General features: G+C 42.9%; 1 protein-coding gene across 3 annotated transcripts in view; it reads left to right on the top strand.

The window, feature by feature from the left end:
- The window catches only part of LOC144511865 (plexin-A2-like), a 483,337-nt gene that overhangs the window by 308,968 nt on the left and 158,742 nt on the right, over positions 1-15,627 (top strand). For all 3 annotated transcript variants that reach the window (XM_078242266.1, XM_078242268.1, XM_078242267.1), the window contains 2 exons: positions 2,915-3,029; positions 12,572-12,772. In XM_078242266.1, coding sequence (XP_078098392.1) covers positions 2,915-3,029; positions 12,572-12,772 — 316 coding nt within the window. The remainder of the gene's footprint in view (positions 1-2,914; positions 3,030-12,571; positions 12,773-15,627) is intronic.

Raw genomic sequence — 15,627 nt, 5'->3', positions numbered from 1 at the left:
CCAGTCGGGCTCCGCCTCCTGGGAGAGGTATAAGACCCCCTGCTCGGGCGGGACCTCGTCAGTCTGGGGTGGTGTACTTACATTCTAGTAGTTCCATTGTTAGGCAATAAAAGCCTTCAGTTACCGAAGCCTTGTGTCTTGAGTTCGATTGACGTGCATCAATTCCAAACATTCGCAGCTTCAGGATTTTCAACTATTTTCACCCAGCAATACAGCAAAATATATAGATAACTGTATCCAAATGCTCGACAAAGGTGAATTAATAATAAGTCATTATCAAAATTCAATTCCATGTAGTCAGCTATTTAAATTCTTTGACAATGGCAGGCGGGGAACTGACAACAGCTCCCTCTACAGGTGATTATTTTGGACAACATTCTGCATGACCCAATGTTCACGTCAGTGTATTGGCTGACTTGCTGATGTTAGAAGTTCAAAGTTTATTTATTAGTGTCGCAAGTAGGCTTACCTTAACATTGCAATGAAGTTACTGTGAAAATCCCCGAGTCGCCACATTCCAGCACCCGTTCGGGTACACCGAGGGAGAATTTAGCACGACCAGTGCACCTAACCAGCACGTCTTTCGGACTGTGGGAGGAAACTGGAGCACCCGGAGGAAGCCCACACAGACATGGGGAGAACGTGCAAACTCTGCATAGACAGTGACCCAAGGTCAGAAATTGAACCCAGGTCCCTGGCGCTGTGAGGCAGCAGTGCTAATCTTTGGTGCCCCTGCAATGTTTTGTGAAATTAGAGAATTGTACATCTCTGAACTTCTAAAAAGAAATGCTTTGTGCTATTCTCAGTTACATCCACTGAGAATGTAAAGCAGATATACACAAGGCCATATTGTCCTTTGTGATTAGCATATAAAATGCCCCTTCATGTACCCAAGTTCATCATATTGAATTTGATAGGACTGTTTAATTGGATCTCTTGAGTGGAAACCAATTATCTCTTAAAAGCCAGTGCACAAATTACTGTATGAAAAAGCCAGGCAGTGTTACAAAGGTCACTCACCGGTCCATGAGTTGTACCTCAGACTTGCCGTTCTGGATTTAATAATAAATGCTCCTCACTTTCTTTAATACTTTTAATTAAATCATCAGCTGAAGCCCCTGGTGTTGGGTGATAGTCTGGTCATCTTCAGCCGCCCTCACTTGTGTAGGCTCTGGCAGCATTTAGGAGCTTTTGAGAGGACTGTTCTTCAAGCGCACATTCCAGAGTTCAAATTACACTAAACCTCAAAAATGAAGCGTTTTTGCAATTCTTATCTTATTCCAAGGATCATCATCAGTGAAGAGCTACGTTGATCTCCAAGTCATTCTTGGAGGAATCCCTGTTTCCGAGTGGCTGGTGATTTTGATTGGAGTGGTTGTTGTCTGCAAGATTCATAAAAAGCTGATTGCTTTGTATTTATCCTTGCGAGTTCCACCTCCAAGCGGAACGGTTTTACTTTGGATTTCTTGCACCATTGTCCCGGACAGTGTACATCACCCAAATGGGTGCAAGGAGTGTTGGAAGTTGTATTTTAATCCAGTTTTTACAATGAAGCAAACATTGTGCAGTGCATAGGGTAGATATTCTGTGAAATATGTATGTTATTTAAGTGTGTGTTGCAGCGAAGGATATGGATTTATGTGCCTCTTTACAACCTTGCCAGAAATAAGATGAGTGTTCAGGTGTGTGCTCTGCTGGGCTCTGGTGGCATTTATCTGCATTGAGATTTAAACAGTGCAGCAATATAATGCTGGCATTGTTAATGTCTCGGTGTCAAACTAGCTTAATACGCAATTATATCACAGAATCATACATAGCAGAAGGAGGTCATTTGGCACATCAGGTCTGTACCGACCACAATCCCACCCATACCCTATCCCCATAACCCAATGTATTTATCCTTGCTAGTCCCCCTGACACTGAGGGCAATTTAGCATGGCCAATCAACCTAACGCGCACATCTTTGGACTGTGGGAAGAAATTGGAGCACCCGGAGGAAACCCATGCAGACACGGGGAGAACTCCACACAGACAGTGACCCAAGGCCGGAATTGAACCCGGGTTCCTGGCGCTGTGAGACAGCAGTGCTAGCCACTGTGCCACCGTGCCACCCTCTATATCTATAACTAAGATCATGTTTAATTTCATCTGCAGATAGCTAAATATGGAGAATGTAAAGGTCCTCGATATGGGGCGGCGGTGGTGTAATGGTATTGTCACGAGTAATCCAGAAACCTAGGATAATGCTCTGGGGACCCGGATTCATATCCCTCCATGGCAAATGGTGGAATTTGAATTCAATGAAAAAAATATCTGGAATTAAGAATCTACAGATAACCATGAAACTATTGTCGATTGTCATAAAAACCCATCTGGTTCATTAACGTCCTTCTCAGAAGGGAATCTGCTGTCCTTACCTGGTCTGGCCGACATGTGACTTGAGAGCCACAGCAATGTGGTTTACTCTTAATGTCCTCGGGGATGGGCAATAAATGTTGGCCCAACCAGCAATGCCCACATCCAATTAATTAAAATAAAATGTAAAAAATTAAAATATATGTATCTGGAGACATCTAGAGAAATTGTGTCCAGAAATTGCAAAATGTATACATTGTTCATATTTACAATGCTTGTATTTGAAGGTGGAATCATTATCAATGTGCTATGTGTAATGAAATTGTTAAACCAGTTCTTAATAAATGGTTCTTCATAAATATGAACCATTTGTTCACAGCACAAAAAGGAAACCTCGCCCTAATTTGTTTTCCGAGCTTTGGTTTATAATAAATGTTACTGCTGGGCTGTATTTTACCCAGTGAAGACCGATATCACTATGATTTCTTTTCTTTTCTTCCTAGTCTGTATCTCCGACTGCTCCATATTGGGTTTATTTATTTTTGTCTCTTGTTCACAGATGTCTGTCCTGTGTGAATAGTGCGTTCCGCTGTCATTGGTGTAAATATCGGAACCTTTGCACTCATGATCCAAGCATTTGCTCTTTCCAGGAGGGACGGGTCAATGCTTCCGAGGTAAATGATCTCTCGCCTCATAATTGTTAGAAACACTTTTACTGGCTGCTGATTAATTGAGCTTTTTAAAGACTGTTGAATATAGCTAGCTATCCATTCATAAATATTTTAAGGAATGTATAATGGTTGTGTTGTTAGTGTTGTGGAACTTCTCTCTCAGCATTCTATGTTGGAACCCCTGAAGTGTTAAGTCTGTACATTAAACTAAGTGTGGGTGTGCGTGAATGTAAAGGTGTGTGGGTGTGTGCGTCTCTGTGGATATGTGTGTGAGAGTCTGTGTGCGTATGTATGAATGTAAAGGTGTGGGGGTGTGTGTGTGTGCGTGTGTGTATGTAAAGGTGTGTGTGTCAGTGTGTGTGTATGTAAAGGTGTGTGTGTCAGTGTGTGCGTGTGTGTCAGTGTGTGCAACCTTGTGTCTGACAATACTTGGCCACTGCAGAGGTTCGAAACTCTCAATTTTAAAGATAGCAGATCTGTCAATGATGTGTTAGGCTGCATCTTAGCATGTTTTGATGTGAGCCAGTGATCCTCTACAAATAGAAAAAAATACCTTGGCCAAGTCATCAGACCAGTGGTTAGATAACGCCTCTGCAAGAAGAAAGTAATATTCGGATTGTGAGTCAACTGCCATGAACTTGGATGTAGTATGATCCAGAGCAGGAATGATAGAGGTCTCAGGAGGTCACCAGCCTGCCTCTTCAGTTGGCTCTAGGCAAACACTGTGGGGACTTCTAAACAGGAAGAGAGGCTTTTAAAAATAATTGAAAGAAACAATGTAGTGAAAGCACGAACATTTGGTTATATCATCAGTCATTGTATTTTTTTTTCTCTCTCTCTTGCCAGTTCTGTATGCTATGGTTTCCATGATAATCTGGGGCTTGGGGAATTGTTCTGTTAAGGAGAATCTTCTGTGTTTGCAGATTGGCTCGTTAAGACCTTGATCATCTCAGGCATTTTAGAAAGTGGAAAAAGCATTAATGAGCATGTGGGAGTTGTAAATATGGGCAAAGAAGTATTGAATGCAAAGTAAGAGTGTTGGCATGTAGACCCATGTTAACAATACCTCTCCATTACAGGTTTAGTTGGCTTTGTGAGAAATATTTGAGTTATGTTAATTTATGGAGATTTGTGCTAAAATTGGATTCTGCGTTGTCAAAAACAATGTGATTGTCACCAGCCTTTCTTCACCTCTCATGAACATTTGCTTTTCAGAAAATTCCACATGGAATATTGAATCCGCTAACATATTTGTTTGTCAAGCCTTGAAGAAATCCCAATATCAATGCAGATGCGATCGCGATTTCTATTGTTTCAATGTTAAAAAAACCCTGTGAATTGTGAAGATTGAAGTGCTTTTGGGAGGATTGTGTAGAATCATAGTACTTGCTATTTGGCCCCAGGGGGCCATTGGTGGCCTGGCTTCCCTTCACCTGTGACCCTTGGCAGATTCTTTGCTCTTTGGACCTCTGGGTTTCCTTTCATAGCCTCCCCAGCTGTAGGATGTTAACTGAATAGACTCTGTATTGTTTTACCCAATTTCTCCCATTACAGCAAACACATGCAAGGAAATACTATTAGGCAGCGTTCACCATTAGGCATTGACATATTTATATAAAATTAACTGAAAAATTATGAAGATAGCTCTCCTGGCAGTGTAATGCAAGTAATGCCGATTCCTGTTGCATGACATGACTATTGCACTGGCAATAGTTTTAGGGGGAAGAGATGCTTAGTGGTATTATCGCAAGACTATTAATCCAGACTCGGGTTCAAATCCTGCCATGACAGCTGGTGGAATTTGAATTCAATAAAAAATAACTGTAATTGAGAATCTACTGATTACCATGAAACCATCGTTGTTTGTCAGGAAAACCCATCTGGTTCACTAATGTTGTTTAGGGAAGGAAACTTGCCATCCTTACCTGCTCTGTGACCTACATGTGACTCCAGAGCCACAGTAATGTGGTTGACTCTCAGCTGCCCTCGGGCAACTAGGGGTGGGCAATAAATGCTGGCCAGCCAGCAATGCCCATGTCTCGCAAATGAATAAATGAATAGTGGCCAAACCAATGCAAACTAGGACCATTTCTTTGCATAAATATAAGAGACAAACTTGCAGACTACAAAGTGGATGGCATGCAAATGAAAACTGTCATGGTTTGAGATGTGATGTGGAAATAGCCATGGACAGTCCTACATGAAGGGCGGGATTTTCCAGCCCCATTGGTGTTGAAAGTCAACAGCTCTCCAAATTTTCCCATCCTATCCACGATGATGCCCATTGGTGTTGAGCCGGAGATTCCTGGCCAAAGTTCTTGCTTGGGACCCAGTTTGATGCCACCTCAACATGTATTGTATTTGTGACCAAACTTCTGCAAGATGTGGGGCAACATGTATGGGAGGGCTTGTTAATGAGTAGCCTCTCAAACATGTAATTAGATGGTGGTAATGAACATGGGTCCCAATTTAACAGTGAGGCAAGGGGGAGCGGGTAAAGCCAAAAGTGGAGAAGGAACCCTACAAAGCCAGGGACATTGGCATCCTGTTGAATGTAATGGGATCTGGTTGTCAGCTGCATTAGGCTGTAGCGAGAGAGACCATCTTGGGTTGGCGGAGAGGCTGTCAATTGTGTCGGGCAAGAATGAGGCTTCTTTGCAATCTTATTCCACTGATTATGGTTGAGGAAGTGGGTATGGGCTGGAATATTTTGGCCTTTCATACTGACGGGATTCTCTGGTCCTGCTATGGTGAACGGAGACTTGGCTGGGTGCCAAATTCTCCATCTTCTCTGGCAGCAGGGCGGGAATGGCTGGAAAATTCCAGTCCAAAGATGTGCAGGTTAGGTGAATTGGCCATGGTTAATTTACCCCTTAGTTTTCCAAGATGCGGAGGTTAGATGGATTAACCATGGGAAATGTGTGGGGTTACAGGGATAGGGCCTGGGTAAGATGCTCTGTCAGAGAGTCAGTGCAGACTCAATGGGCCAAATGGCCTCTTCTGCACTGTAGGGATTCTATGGATATCAAGGCGAAAGCGTTTGTCGTCAGGTTAATTTACCACATTACCTATTCCAGTACTGCATTTCATCACATGTTAAATCTCATAACAATGGCATCTCTTTGCTGTTTGTTTCAAAACTTAGAATTGTATCAAAACCTGAAACTGCTAAAATTATGAGTCGCAATGCTTGGTAACTTAAGTGCTGAAATTCTTTTCGCCATTCGGAGGATTAATCATATTTCACCGAGAAACTGTTAATCTCACTGTAATTAGTTGCTGAACGTAGGAATGCACCTTTGGCACACAGAAGATGAATGTTACTTTATCAACAAACAGATGTTCCTCTTGGTTATATTAAAAACATGAGATTAAGTTTTGTTGTTGGTGCGCCACATAATGCACAAGCAGAACTACACATTTTAATTGCTTACCTTGGTCCTTCCAGCAGAAGCTGGATTCCCACGCTGTGCTGTTATGGCTAGAACCTGGGAGGATGATACAGCAGTGGTGATATTTCACCAAATGTTGTGACTGGGGAGGCCTCCGTCCACTGCTGTCAATGATGCCATTTCAGAAGCAAACTGGGATTAAAAGTTGCAGACTGCGTTTGCATGACTGCATTTTTTCAAATGAGTTTTCATTTGGTAACACGGAAATTGAGTATTGCTAAAGAAAGGGAGGTTTTTTTGTCAAAGCTTTTCATCGTGCACTCATCAGGCCAGTTTGCAAGAAAACCAAATGAAAAGGGAACAACAATTTATACTGAATGGGGGAGATTGCTGATTAGTTGGCCAGTGGATGTTGCTGGGTAGAGGTGTTGCCATGGCAAATGCACCAGTTGATGGTGACAGTTAACTGACAAAGTGTGTGCATGTTTTTGCAAAAAAAAAGAGCCCTGTGTACCAATATATGTAACTTCCAGTGCACACAATGTGCCACACTGAGAATCTATCTTAAATTAGTTGTCAGTGTAATTCTTAGCACATTGAATATTGTTCAGCAAATGTGGTGGAATTGCATCTTATGTTGGACAGTGCTTTTTGAGTTTTGCAAGCATAAGCTAGTTGGATATGGTTTGTACCATGCCTATACCGAACAGCAGAAAGGGCAGGCTGTTTGATACGATCTACCAGTTTTTGGCCCGTAAGATCTACATACCTATCTTCACCCTTGCACTGAAATTCATATGCCACATTACACACTTGCGTGAAAGGCAGAACGTGTTTTTAGCTTGACGGCAGCATCCTGTTAGTGGCGAATACCACGCGTGCTGCTATTGCATAGTTGCAGCGTGAATCAGCTAGCTTCACCTGTTGCTCAATTTTTTACATATGCCACTCATTATTACTATTTATTAGTGTCACAAGTAGGCTTACATTAACACTGCAATGTGAAAAATCCTCTAGTCGCCACACTCCGGCACCTGTTCAGGTACGCTGAGAGAGAATTAAGCATGGCCAATGCACCCAGCCAGCACGTCTTTCTGACTATGGGAGGAAACCAGAGTACCTGGAGGAAACCCACGCAGACACGGGAGAACGTGCAAACTCCACACAGACAGTGACCCAAGCCGGGAATCGATCCTGGGTCCCTGGCACTGTGAGGCAGCAGTGCTAACCACTGTGCCACCTTGTCACCCTAGGATAATCTGAGGTAGACTGGGCACTTTTCAGGGTTGAAAGTGCTGTTCAACTTTATGCTGTTCCAAGAGTTTGCAGAATTTGACATTGCAAAATGATCAGGGTAGCCATTATTCTGCAGGATGGTTTTGATGTGCCCTATTTCAGCATTACACTTGCATGGTTAGCAAATAGCTCAGGCCATATTTATGAGCTTGTCGATGGGACCAATCTTGTACTGTGTGGAATTGTAAAAATTCCAATGCATATATTGACCAATGAAAGTAGGCTTGCTGTAGACCGCGGTAGAGAACCCCTGGCAAATAGAACTATAGAACTCTACAATGCCGAAGGCAACAATTCAGCCCATCATGCCTACACTGACAACAATCCCACCCAGGCCTTATCCCTGTAACCTAACGTATTCACCCTGTTAGTCCCCCTGACACTGAGGTAATTTAGCATGACCACTCAACTGCACACCTTTGGAGTGTGGGAGGAAACCAGAGCACCCGAAGGAAATCCACGCAGACACGGGGAGAACATGCAAGCTCCACACAAGACAGTCACCCAAGGCTGGAATTGAACCCGGGTCTCTGGTGCTGTAACGCAGCAGTGCTTGCCACTGTGCAGCCCATAAACATTAGCCAGGGCACTGGGGATCACTCCCCTGAACTTTTTTAAAATTGGAAATAGTGCTGTAGGTGCTTCTGTATCCACCTGAGAGTATAGACAGCACCACACTTTCTTTCCCACATCATGACACTGGAGTGTCAGCCGAGATTTTTGTGGTGGAGCGGGACTTGAACCCATAACTTTCTGACTGCATGGTGAGAGTGCTACCAACTGTTGACTTCTCAATTAGAAACCAGAGATTTTTCAATTAGTACTTCAAGAAAAGGTAGGTGATGTGACTGCTGCATTTCAAAGGTGAATTTGATCACAGGATAGAACCAATCGAGACATACAAGGAAATTATTACATGCTGCCATGGATTTAAGCATAACAGATGTATCATTCCACATCTCGGAAACGTGCAAGAGGAAGGAGGTTAAGTGTCATTTCCATCAAAGACATGTTTCTCACGGAACCCGACAGAGGTGTTTGAGAACTGGACCTCAAAAAAACATATTTTATAATTTCTTGCAATTGGGCAAGGAAAAAGTGACCATATTTGCTCACCTCAACTTATCCTATCATTCTTTCCCTGAACTCCAGCTGCTGACAACTTCACTGTGCTCCAAAAATCACAATGAAAGCTGTGTAAACTGACTCTTGTCTAAACAGACACGTTTATGGATGAACTTACTTGTTAAAAAAATATACAAGAAGCGTTCTTGACACTGTGGACCATCGTAAATTATGAATTATAGACATGGTTCACAGCCTGTTGCAAAGCTGCTGTATCTGGAATGTTCACTGAGTCCACATCAATGGCTTTTCAGTTTCATCCTTTCTGCTGCTGAATTATCTTGGGGCCCATCACTTTTGTGAGGATCAGTGTGCACCAGTCAGTGCGAGCCAGCACTCGGATTTTCTACAGTGGGGAACTCTTTATCCAGCTTCTAAGCTGACAGAGAAACTCTTCTAATTCTGAGATGGGATGGTTCCAAGGCTCTCTTCGATCCGCAATGGATACTGGGTTTAAAAAAACCATCCATTCGACAGAAAAGTGTTTATTTCACAAAATCTCTTGCCACATTTTGTTGATCTGCACACACACACACCTCCCCAGCCTCCCAAATCAAGGAAAGCACATGAAAATGAACAGCATGGTGACACAGTGGTTAGCACTGCTGTCTCGCAGCGCCAGGGACCCGGGTTCAATTCCAGCTTTGGGTGGCTGTCTGTGTGGAACCTGCACATTCTCCGCGTGGGTTTCCTCCCGGAGCTCCAGTTTCCTCCCGCAGTCCAAAGATGTGTGGGTTATGTTGATTGGCCATGTTAAATTGTCCCTCAGTGTCAGGGGGACTAGCAGTGTAAATATGTGGGGTTAAGGGGAGAGGGCCTGGGTGGAATTGTTGTCTATGCAGGCTCGATGGGCCGAATGACCACCTTCTGCACTGAGGAATTCTATTCTATGAAAATACTGAAGAAGGCCATTCATTCCTGCAGCTATCCCCCGAATCTTCGATATCCTTCCCTTGGTTTCTGATGGTACATCCGCTTCCTTGAGGAACTTTGGCTTTAGAGAGTGAAAGTGGATGGTCGCTCCATGTCCTTCAGTCTACAGAGTGATGGCTCAGCCTGAGCGCCCCAGCTAACAATCAGCATTCCTGCAAGCTCACTGCTCAACCAGTAAACTGCAATGTCATTCCTGGATATATCGTGACCTATAGCGGTTTTTCTCCCAGACATTCTCAATCTATTCGAAGAATTGTCTTTGGAAGCTTCACGATACTAACACAATCTGTCAGCACATTGCCTCGTTTTTCTTTTGTCTTGTGACCGTTCTACTTCTGATAAGTGGGATTGAGAAGGACAGTTCATTACTGAAGTTACACTCTGCTCCACGTGGGGACGGTTTGTCACGAAACCAGAAATTAGCTTGCAAAACTGTTAAGTGAATAGAGCTGAATGCTGGTGTGTAGAAGGGGGATTCTTAGCATCTGTTGTAGTCGATAATAAGATACTGTTCATAGTTTCAGCTGGCTCTACAAATTGTTGGGATGATGCTTACCGCACATTCAACAACCATTTTGGAAATAAGGGCACCTGCAAAAGAAGGTCGACTCACCTGCCTCTAAGATGTCCGCAATTTATTCAAAGATTTTATCCTCTGAACCATTTATCCCAGGGCGGCATGGTGGCACAGTGCCTCACTGCCTCATAGCACGCGGGACTCTGGTTTGATTTACGGCTTGGGTCACTGTCTGTGTGGAGTCTGCACGTTTTCCCTGTGTCTGTGTGGGTTTCCTCTGGGCGCTCCGGTTTCCTCCCACAGTCCGAAAGACATGCTGGTTAGTTGCATTGGCCATGCTAGAATCTCTCTGTGTACCCGAACAGGCACCTGAATGTGGTGACTAGGGGATTTTCACAATGTTAGTGTAAGCCTACTTGTGACAATAATAAATAAACTTTCAACTTTTTTGAAAATAATGTGTATCAGTGTCAGAATTGCTAGTAGCGTTGATATTATCCAATAAGCGGGAGCAAAAGGGAAGAGCACATATTTGGTGGAAATGTAACATTTAACTGATGTGTACATAAATGTTTCTCTGATCTTTTTTTAATACGATTTTTCTAGACTATACAACAAGCCCCCATGTAATTAAACAGTTTATCCTGTTTGTATACTGGCAATTGTTGCTATCTGTAGATATATCAGCCCTCACTCTTGCATGAAATCTCTTATTTCCCTTTCACTGTTGCTGCATTGGAGTAAGTGGTTCAACCATCCACTTATCTTAAATTCAGACAGATGAAGTGATGTAGGGGGTTGGACATTTCAATCACAGATTATTGAGCACGTTAAACACCGAGGGGGTAGAGACGGCAGGGGAGTTGTTTGTTACCTGTGATAACCTCATGTTCACACTTAGGAAGGATTATTCAGTTGACTTGTTGTGTTATGTGGATTTAGAAATGTGGTAATTCATTTGATTTTTTTTTGTAATCTGCCGATGGATCTGAAGCACAAAATAGATTCTAATTTCAAGTATTTTGCTTGGGAAGTTGTAACGCCATCGCAGTATCTTAAATTCTTTGTGCAGGCAGATGTATTAATTGATTTGTTTTAATTTTTGAGAGACTGTGGTCAAAAGTACTTCAGAGGAATTATGTCCATTTTGATTATTCCCTTTCAAAGTTGTCTCGAATGTGGACTGATGCATTCTTTCTCCATTCAAAGCGAAATTGGGAACAGAAAAAAAAATCTCCATGCTTGCAAAGAGGCTACACAAAGAGCTAACTCAATTATCCAGAAACACTTTGACATGTTAGTTCTTTGTAGACATTTTGTTTTGCAATTTCTTGTCATTTGCTTTATTGAAGAGATGACGCAGAGTGACAAAATGCTACTAAGCTGAGTCTCCATACGTCTACAAGAAAGCAGATTTGTGTATTAGGAAAGAACTTTTGTCGCTGGACTTGTAATCCAGAGACCCAGGGTAATGCTCAGGGGACCCGGGTTCAAATCCCCCTCCAGCAGATGGTGAAATTTGAATTCGATAAAAATCTGGAACAAGAAGGTCTAATGATGACCACAAAACCATTGTCGATTGCCATAAAAACCAATCTGGTTCACTAATGACCTTTAGGGAAGGAAATCTGCCGCCCTTACCTGGTCTGGCCTACATATCCCTCCAGACCCACAGCAATGTGGTCGACTCTGAACTGCCCTCCGGGATGGGCAATAAATGCTGGCTCAGCCAGCGACGCCCATATTCCATAAATGAATTTTTAAAAAATGTTCTTAATTGCCTTTGCAGGACATGCGAAATGCATTTTAACAATGGATGACGTTAAAGTCCAGTTACTTATATGGACAATCATGGTAGCTAATGTGCAAACAACAAAATAATGAATGGCTAAATAATGTACTTTTTCCTTGATGTGGGAAGGTTGGCCAGGACATTGGAAGAACTCATTGTCATTTTTCATTGGTTCTGTTAAATCTTCTAATATCCATCTGAGCTGATAGGTGAAGCTTTGTCTAATCTGAAAGATAGTACATCTGGTAATACATCTTTAGTACCGATCTATTAGTCTAGATGCTGTGCTCATGTCCGTGAAGGACTTGAACTGCAATCTCTCAGAGCCAGATGTAAAGCTGCCACAAACCTCAGCTAAGTGACTGGTGTTTGCCTGCATAAGTTTGTCATCAGATCCAATCACCACGATTCCCATGAGTACCTTGTCAAGAGCACCCAACTATTTATTAGGCTGACCTTATGATTTCTGTTCCAATCTTCTCCCATTTAGGATTGTCCACAGCTGGTGCCCTCAGATGAGATTCTTATCCCAGTTGGAGAGGTGAAACCAATCACGCTAAAAGCACGAAACCTGCCACAGCCACAGTCAGGTCAACGGGGATACGAGTGTATACTTAATGTACAAGGAGTAACCCAACGTGTGCCCGCTCTCCGATTCAACAGCTCGAGCGTTCAGTGCCAAAATAGTTCGGTAAGTAAATAGTTTGTCTTTGTCGTCTTGTTGTATTCAGTTTGTAATCGTGCAGAAGTTAGGTATGGGTCAGATTTTTAGTCTGGACACTGTTGCATCACACCATGTTAAACATTGATCATTCTGAAGGGATGGTTATGTTCCATTACAATCTGCAGGAGGTGAACTGATTTGGAATCCTTTAAAATTTGAAATGACTTTGTAAATTAGATTTATCGTAAAACACCACAAAAAGTTTGAATAAATGTGAGCTTCCAGTTGTCTGTCATGTCGAAAGCAATAAAGGATCCGCAGTGTTGATTAAATGCTAATTGTGTAGATTGAAAAGTTTAATCAAGTACAGGAAACATTTATTAAACATAATCCCATGAGGGAAGCAAAAACCGCTGTATTAGATTTTAGTGAAAACTGGTGAGATAAAGCTACCTATGTCACCATTTTATTGGGTAGATGATACTATCTGGAACTCTTTCCACCAAATGGATGAGATGTTGTTTTGACTTTGATTAAAGGATGATGATATAGTTCATTAACTTTTCAGAAAACCTTCAACTTTTCTTTAAATGAAATGACTGGTGACACAACAGATTGTTGATTAGCCAGTTAGTTTTATGATTGCTGATGGAATAGGGGCGGCACAGTGGTTAGCACTGCTGCCTCATAGCGCCAGGGGCTCGGGTTCGATTCCTGACTTGGGTCGCTGTCTACGCGGAGTCGGCACATTCCCCGTGTCTGCGTGGGTTTCCTCCGGGTGCTCCGGTTTCCCCCCACAGTCTGAAAGATGCACTGGTTAGGTGCATTGGCCATGCTAAATTCTCCCTCAGTGTACCCGAACAGGTGTTGGAGTGTGGCGACTGGGGGATTTTCACAGTAACCTCATTGCACTGTTGATGTAAAAAGGTCGCAAGTAGGCTTGTGTAAGTTTACTTGTGACAATAATAAATCAACTTTAATAACTAGTTTGTTCACCATACCTTAATGTTTATATCAGGATTTCTATGATCTCTATAAACTGAAAACAATCATTTGGCAAATAGTTGCATCGTGAGCTCATTAAGCTTTGATTCAGCAACTGCATCCACCCTTTTAACAACTTTCATCTCATCTTCCTACTTTGAAGTATTATTTTGCAGGATCTCAAAACCGTGCAACACTTCCCACGTCTTTTTTATTTTGCACAAGCTAGTCTTTTATTAACTGGTGCTACCTAATTGCTGCTGATTGATTATGTTTCCAGTTTAATGCTAAAATCAAAGAGAGAGTTGGGGAATGTTTTATTTCCGAATCAGGAAGAGCTACACAATGGGATGTGGTTTGCTCCAACGCAATCCATTGCCTTGATCAGATCGGGTTAATTGAGAGCTGTCAGTGAGTCCTGTGATTGACAGTGGCTGGTGATCAATCAAAGCAGAAATGCATGATTGACATGCTAAAGCGTGGTTGAATAGACTGTCAGTCACTGTTAAGACTGCTTTGCATATCAGAGAGACATTTAAGCTTTTCATCTCTCTGTGAGATTAGACACAGTCTATTTTTTTTAATATATCATTGGTTTTGTTTTTGCCAGACATTCCCTTTTCAACAATGAGATGAGTAGATTTGATTGCTATTTCCTGGGTGTGTGTTTTGCTGATCACAGATGCTGCATCTCTGACTGATCAGCCAACAATAGCTTGCATTTATATTTTTTTGGGGGAAAAAAATGTATCGATGTGGGGGGGTGGAAGGTGGCAAGCAATAGTTGGAGAAGAAATTCCGACTAGGCTGGAGAATAAAATGATGTGGCTGAGGCTTGCGGGAAGGTAGAAAGCCAGAGGATTTGAAAGAGGATTTTTGCAAAGTAGGACTGAGATGGCAAAGCTCTGTTGTTAAGGATGGGATGAAGAGGACGCAGAGAAAAGCGGAATCAAGGGACATGAGGGAGGGGACCATGCAAGGATCAAGTTGAAGCCTGGGATAGGATGAGGTAAGGCCATAGAAGGGTTTAAAGAGGACACGATTTTCACTTCAATGTGCTGAAGAAAACGGGGAGGAAATAAATACCAGAGAGGCAGGAGTGAGGAGGACGCAGTTTGGGGTAATGCAGAGGAAGCTGACTTGTCGACAAGTGGATCACAAGTCAGCAAGTAGGACCTTTTGAGAATTTGAATCTAGAAATGTAGATGAGTTTCAGCAGCAGAGGCTGAGATGGGGCAAAGGGCAATGAGTGACCCAAATGTTAGAATGTGAGTTTTATTCACAGTGGACACAGATGCTAATGGTCTACTTGATTTGGTCTTGTCTAAGTGAATGGCTAGTGAAAGGAAATAAAAGGCAGAAATCTCCCATTTTGAGACTGAGTGCCAATGGTGGGGGTGGGAACGTGGAGTGTTTCCCACCATGGTGGCTGACGGGAAAACACGCCAAACTTTCCAGACCCGACCTCTTTAGTTATGCACCTGGGTATATTCTGTATTCAGTGCTGGGCCTGACCCAGATGGCACGTAGTCTCCCTTCATGCCCGGGTACCTGACTGAAAAGGCATCCAACATCACTGACCCACTATTGAAGAGACCTCCTGAAAATGAAGATGGATCTCTGCGAACATTCGGAGGCTGGAAGCTGGACCCCTCCAGGACACCCAATCTGGAAGATCCACCTGCAGATGTTCCCCAGTCCACTGCTGTGGTGTCTCAGGTGTGCTTACCTCAGTCCAATGCGGCATCTCAACATCGTGTCTCAGGGCTGCGGATAGCCTCCATCCCAAGCCTTGTTCAGCTGAGTCCTGGCATGCTATGTTGTTCCAAATGTATTTCACACCAGTATGTTTTCTTACCGGCACCGTGGAGAACCTGGTGTGGTGGTTGGTCCTTCCA

This window comes from Mustelus asterias, chromosome 25 (assembly GCF_964213995.1).
Source record: "Mustelus asterias chromosome 25, sMusAst1.hap1.1, whole genome shotgun sequence".
NCBI lineage: Eukaryota > Metazoa > Chordata > Chondrichthyes > Carcharhiniformes > Triakidae > Mustelus > Mustelus asterias.
Note: the sequence above shows the minus strand (reverse complement) of the source record. Positions and strands in the feature narration are given on the sequence as shown.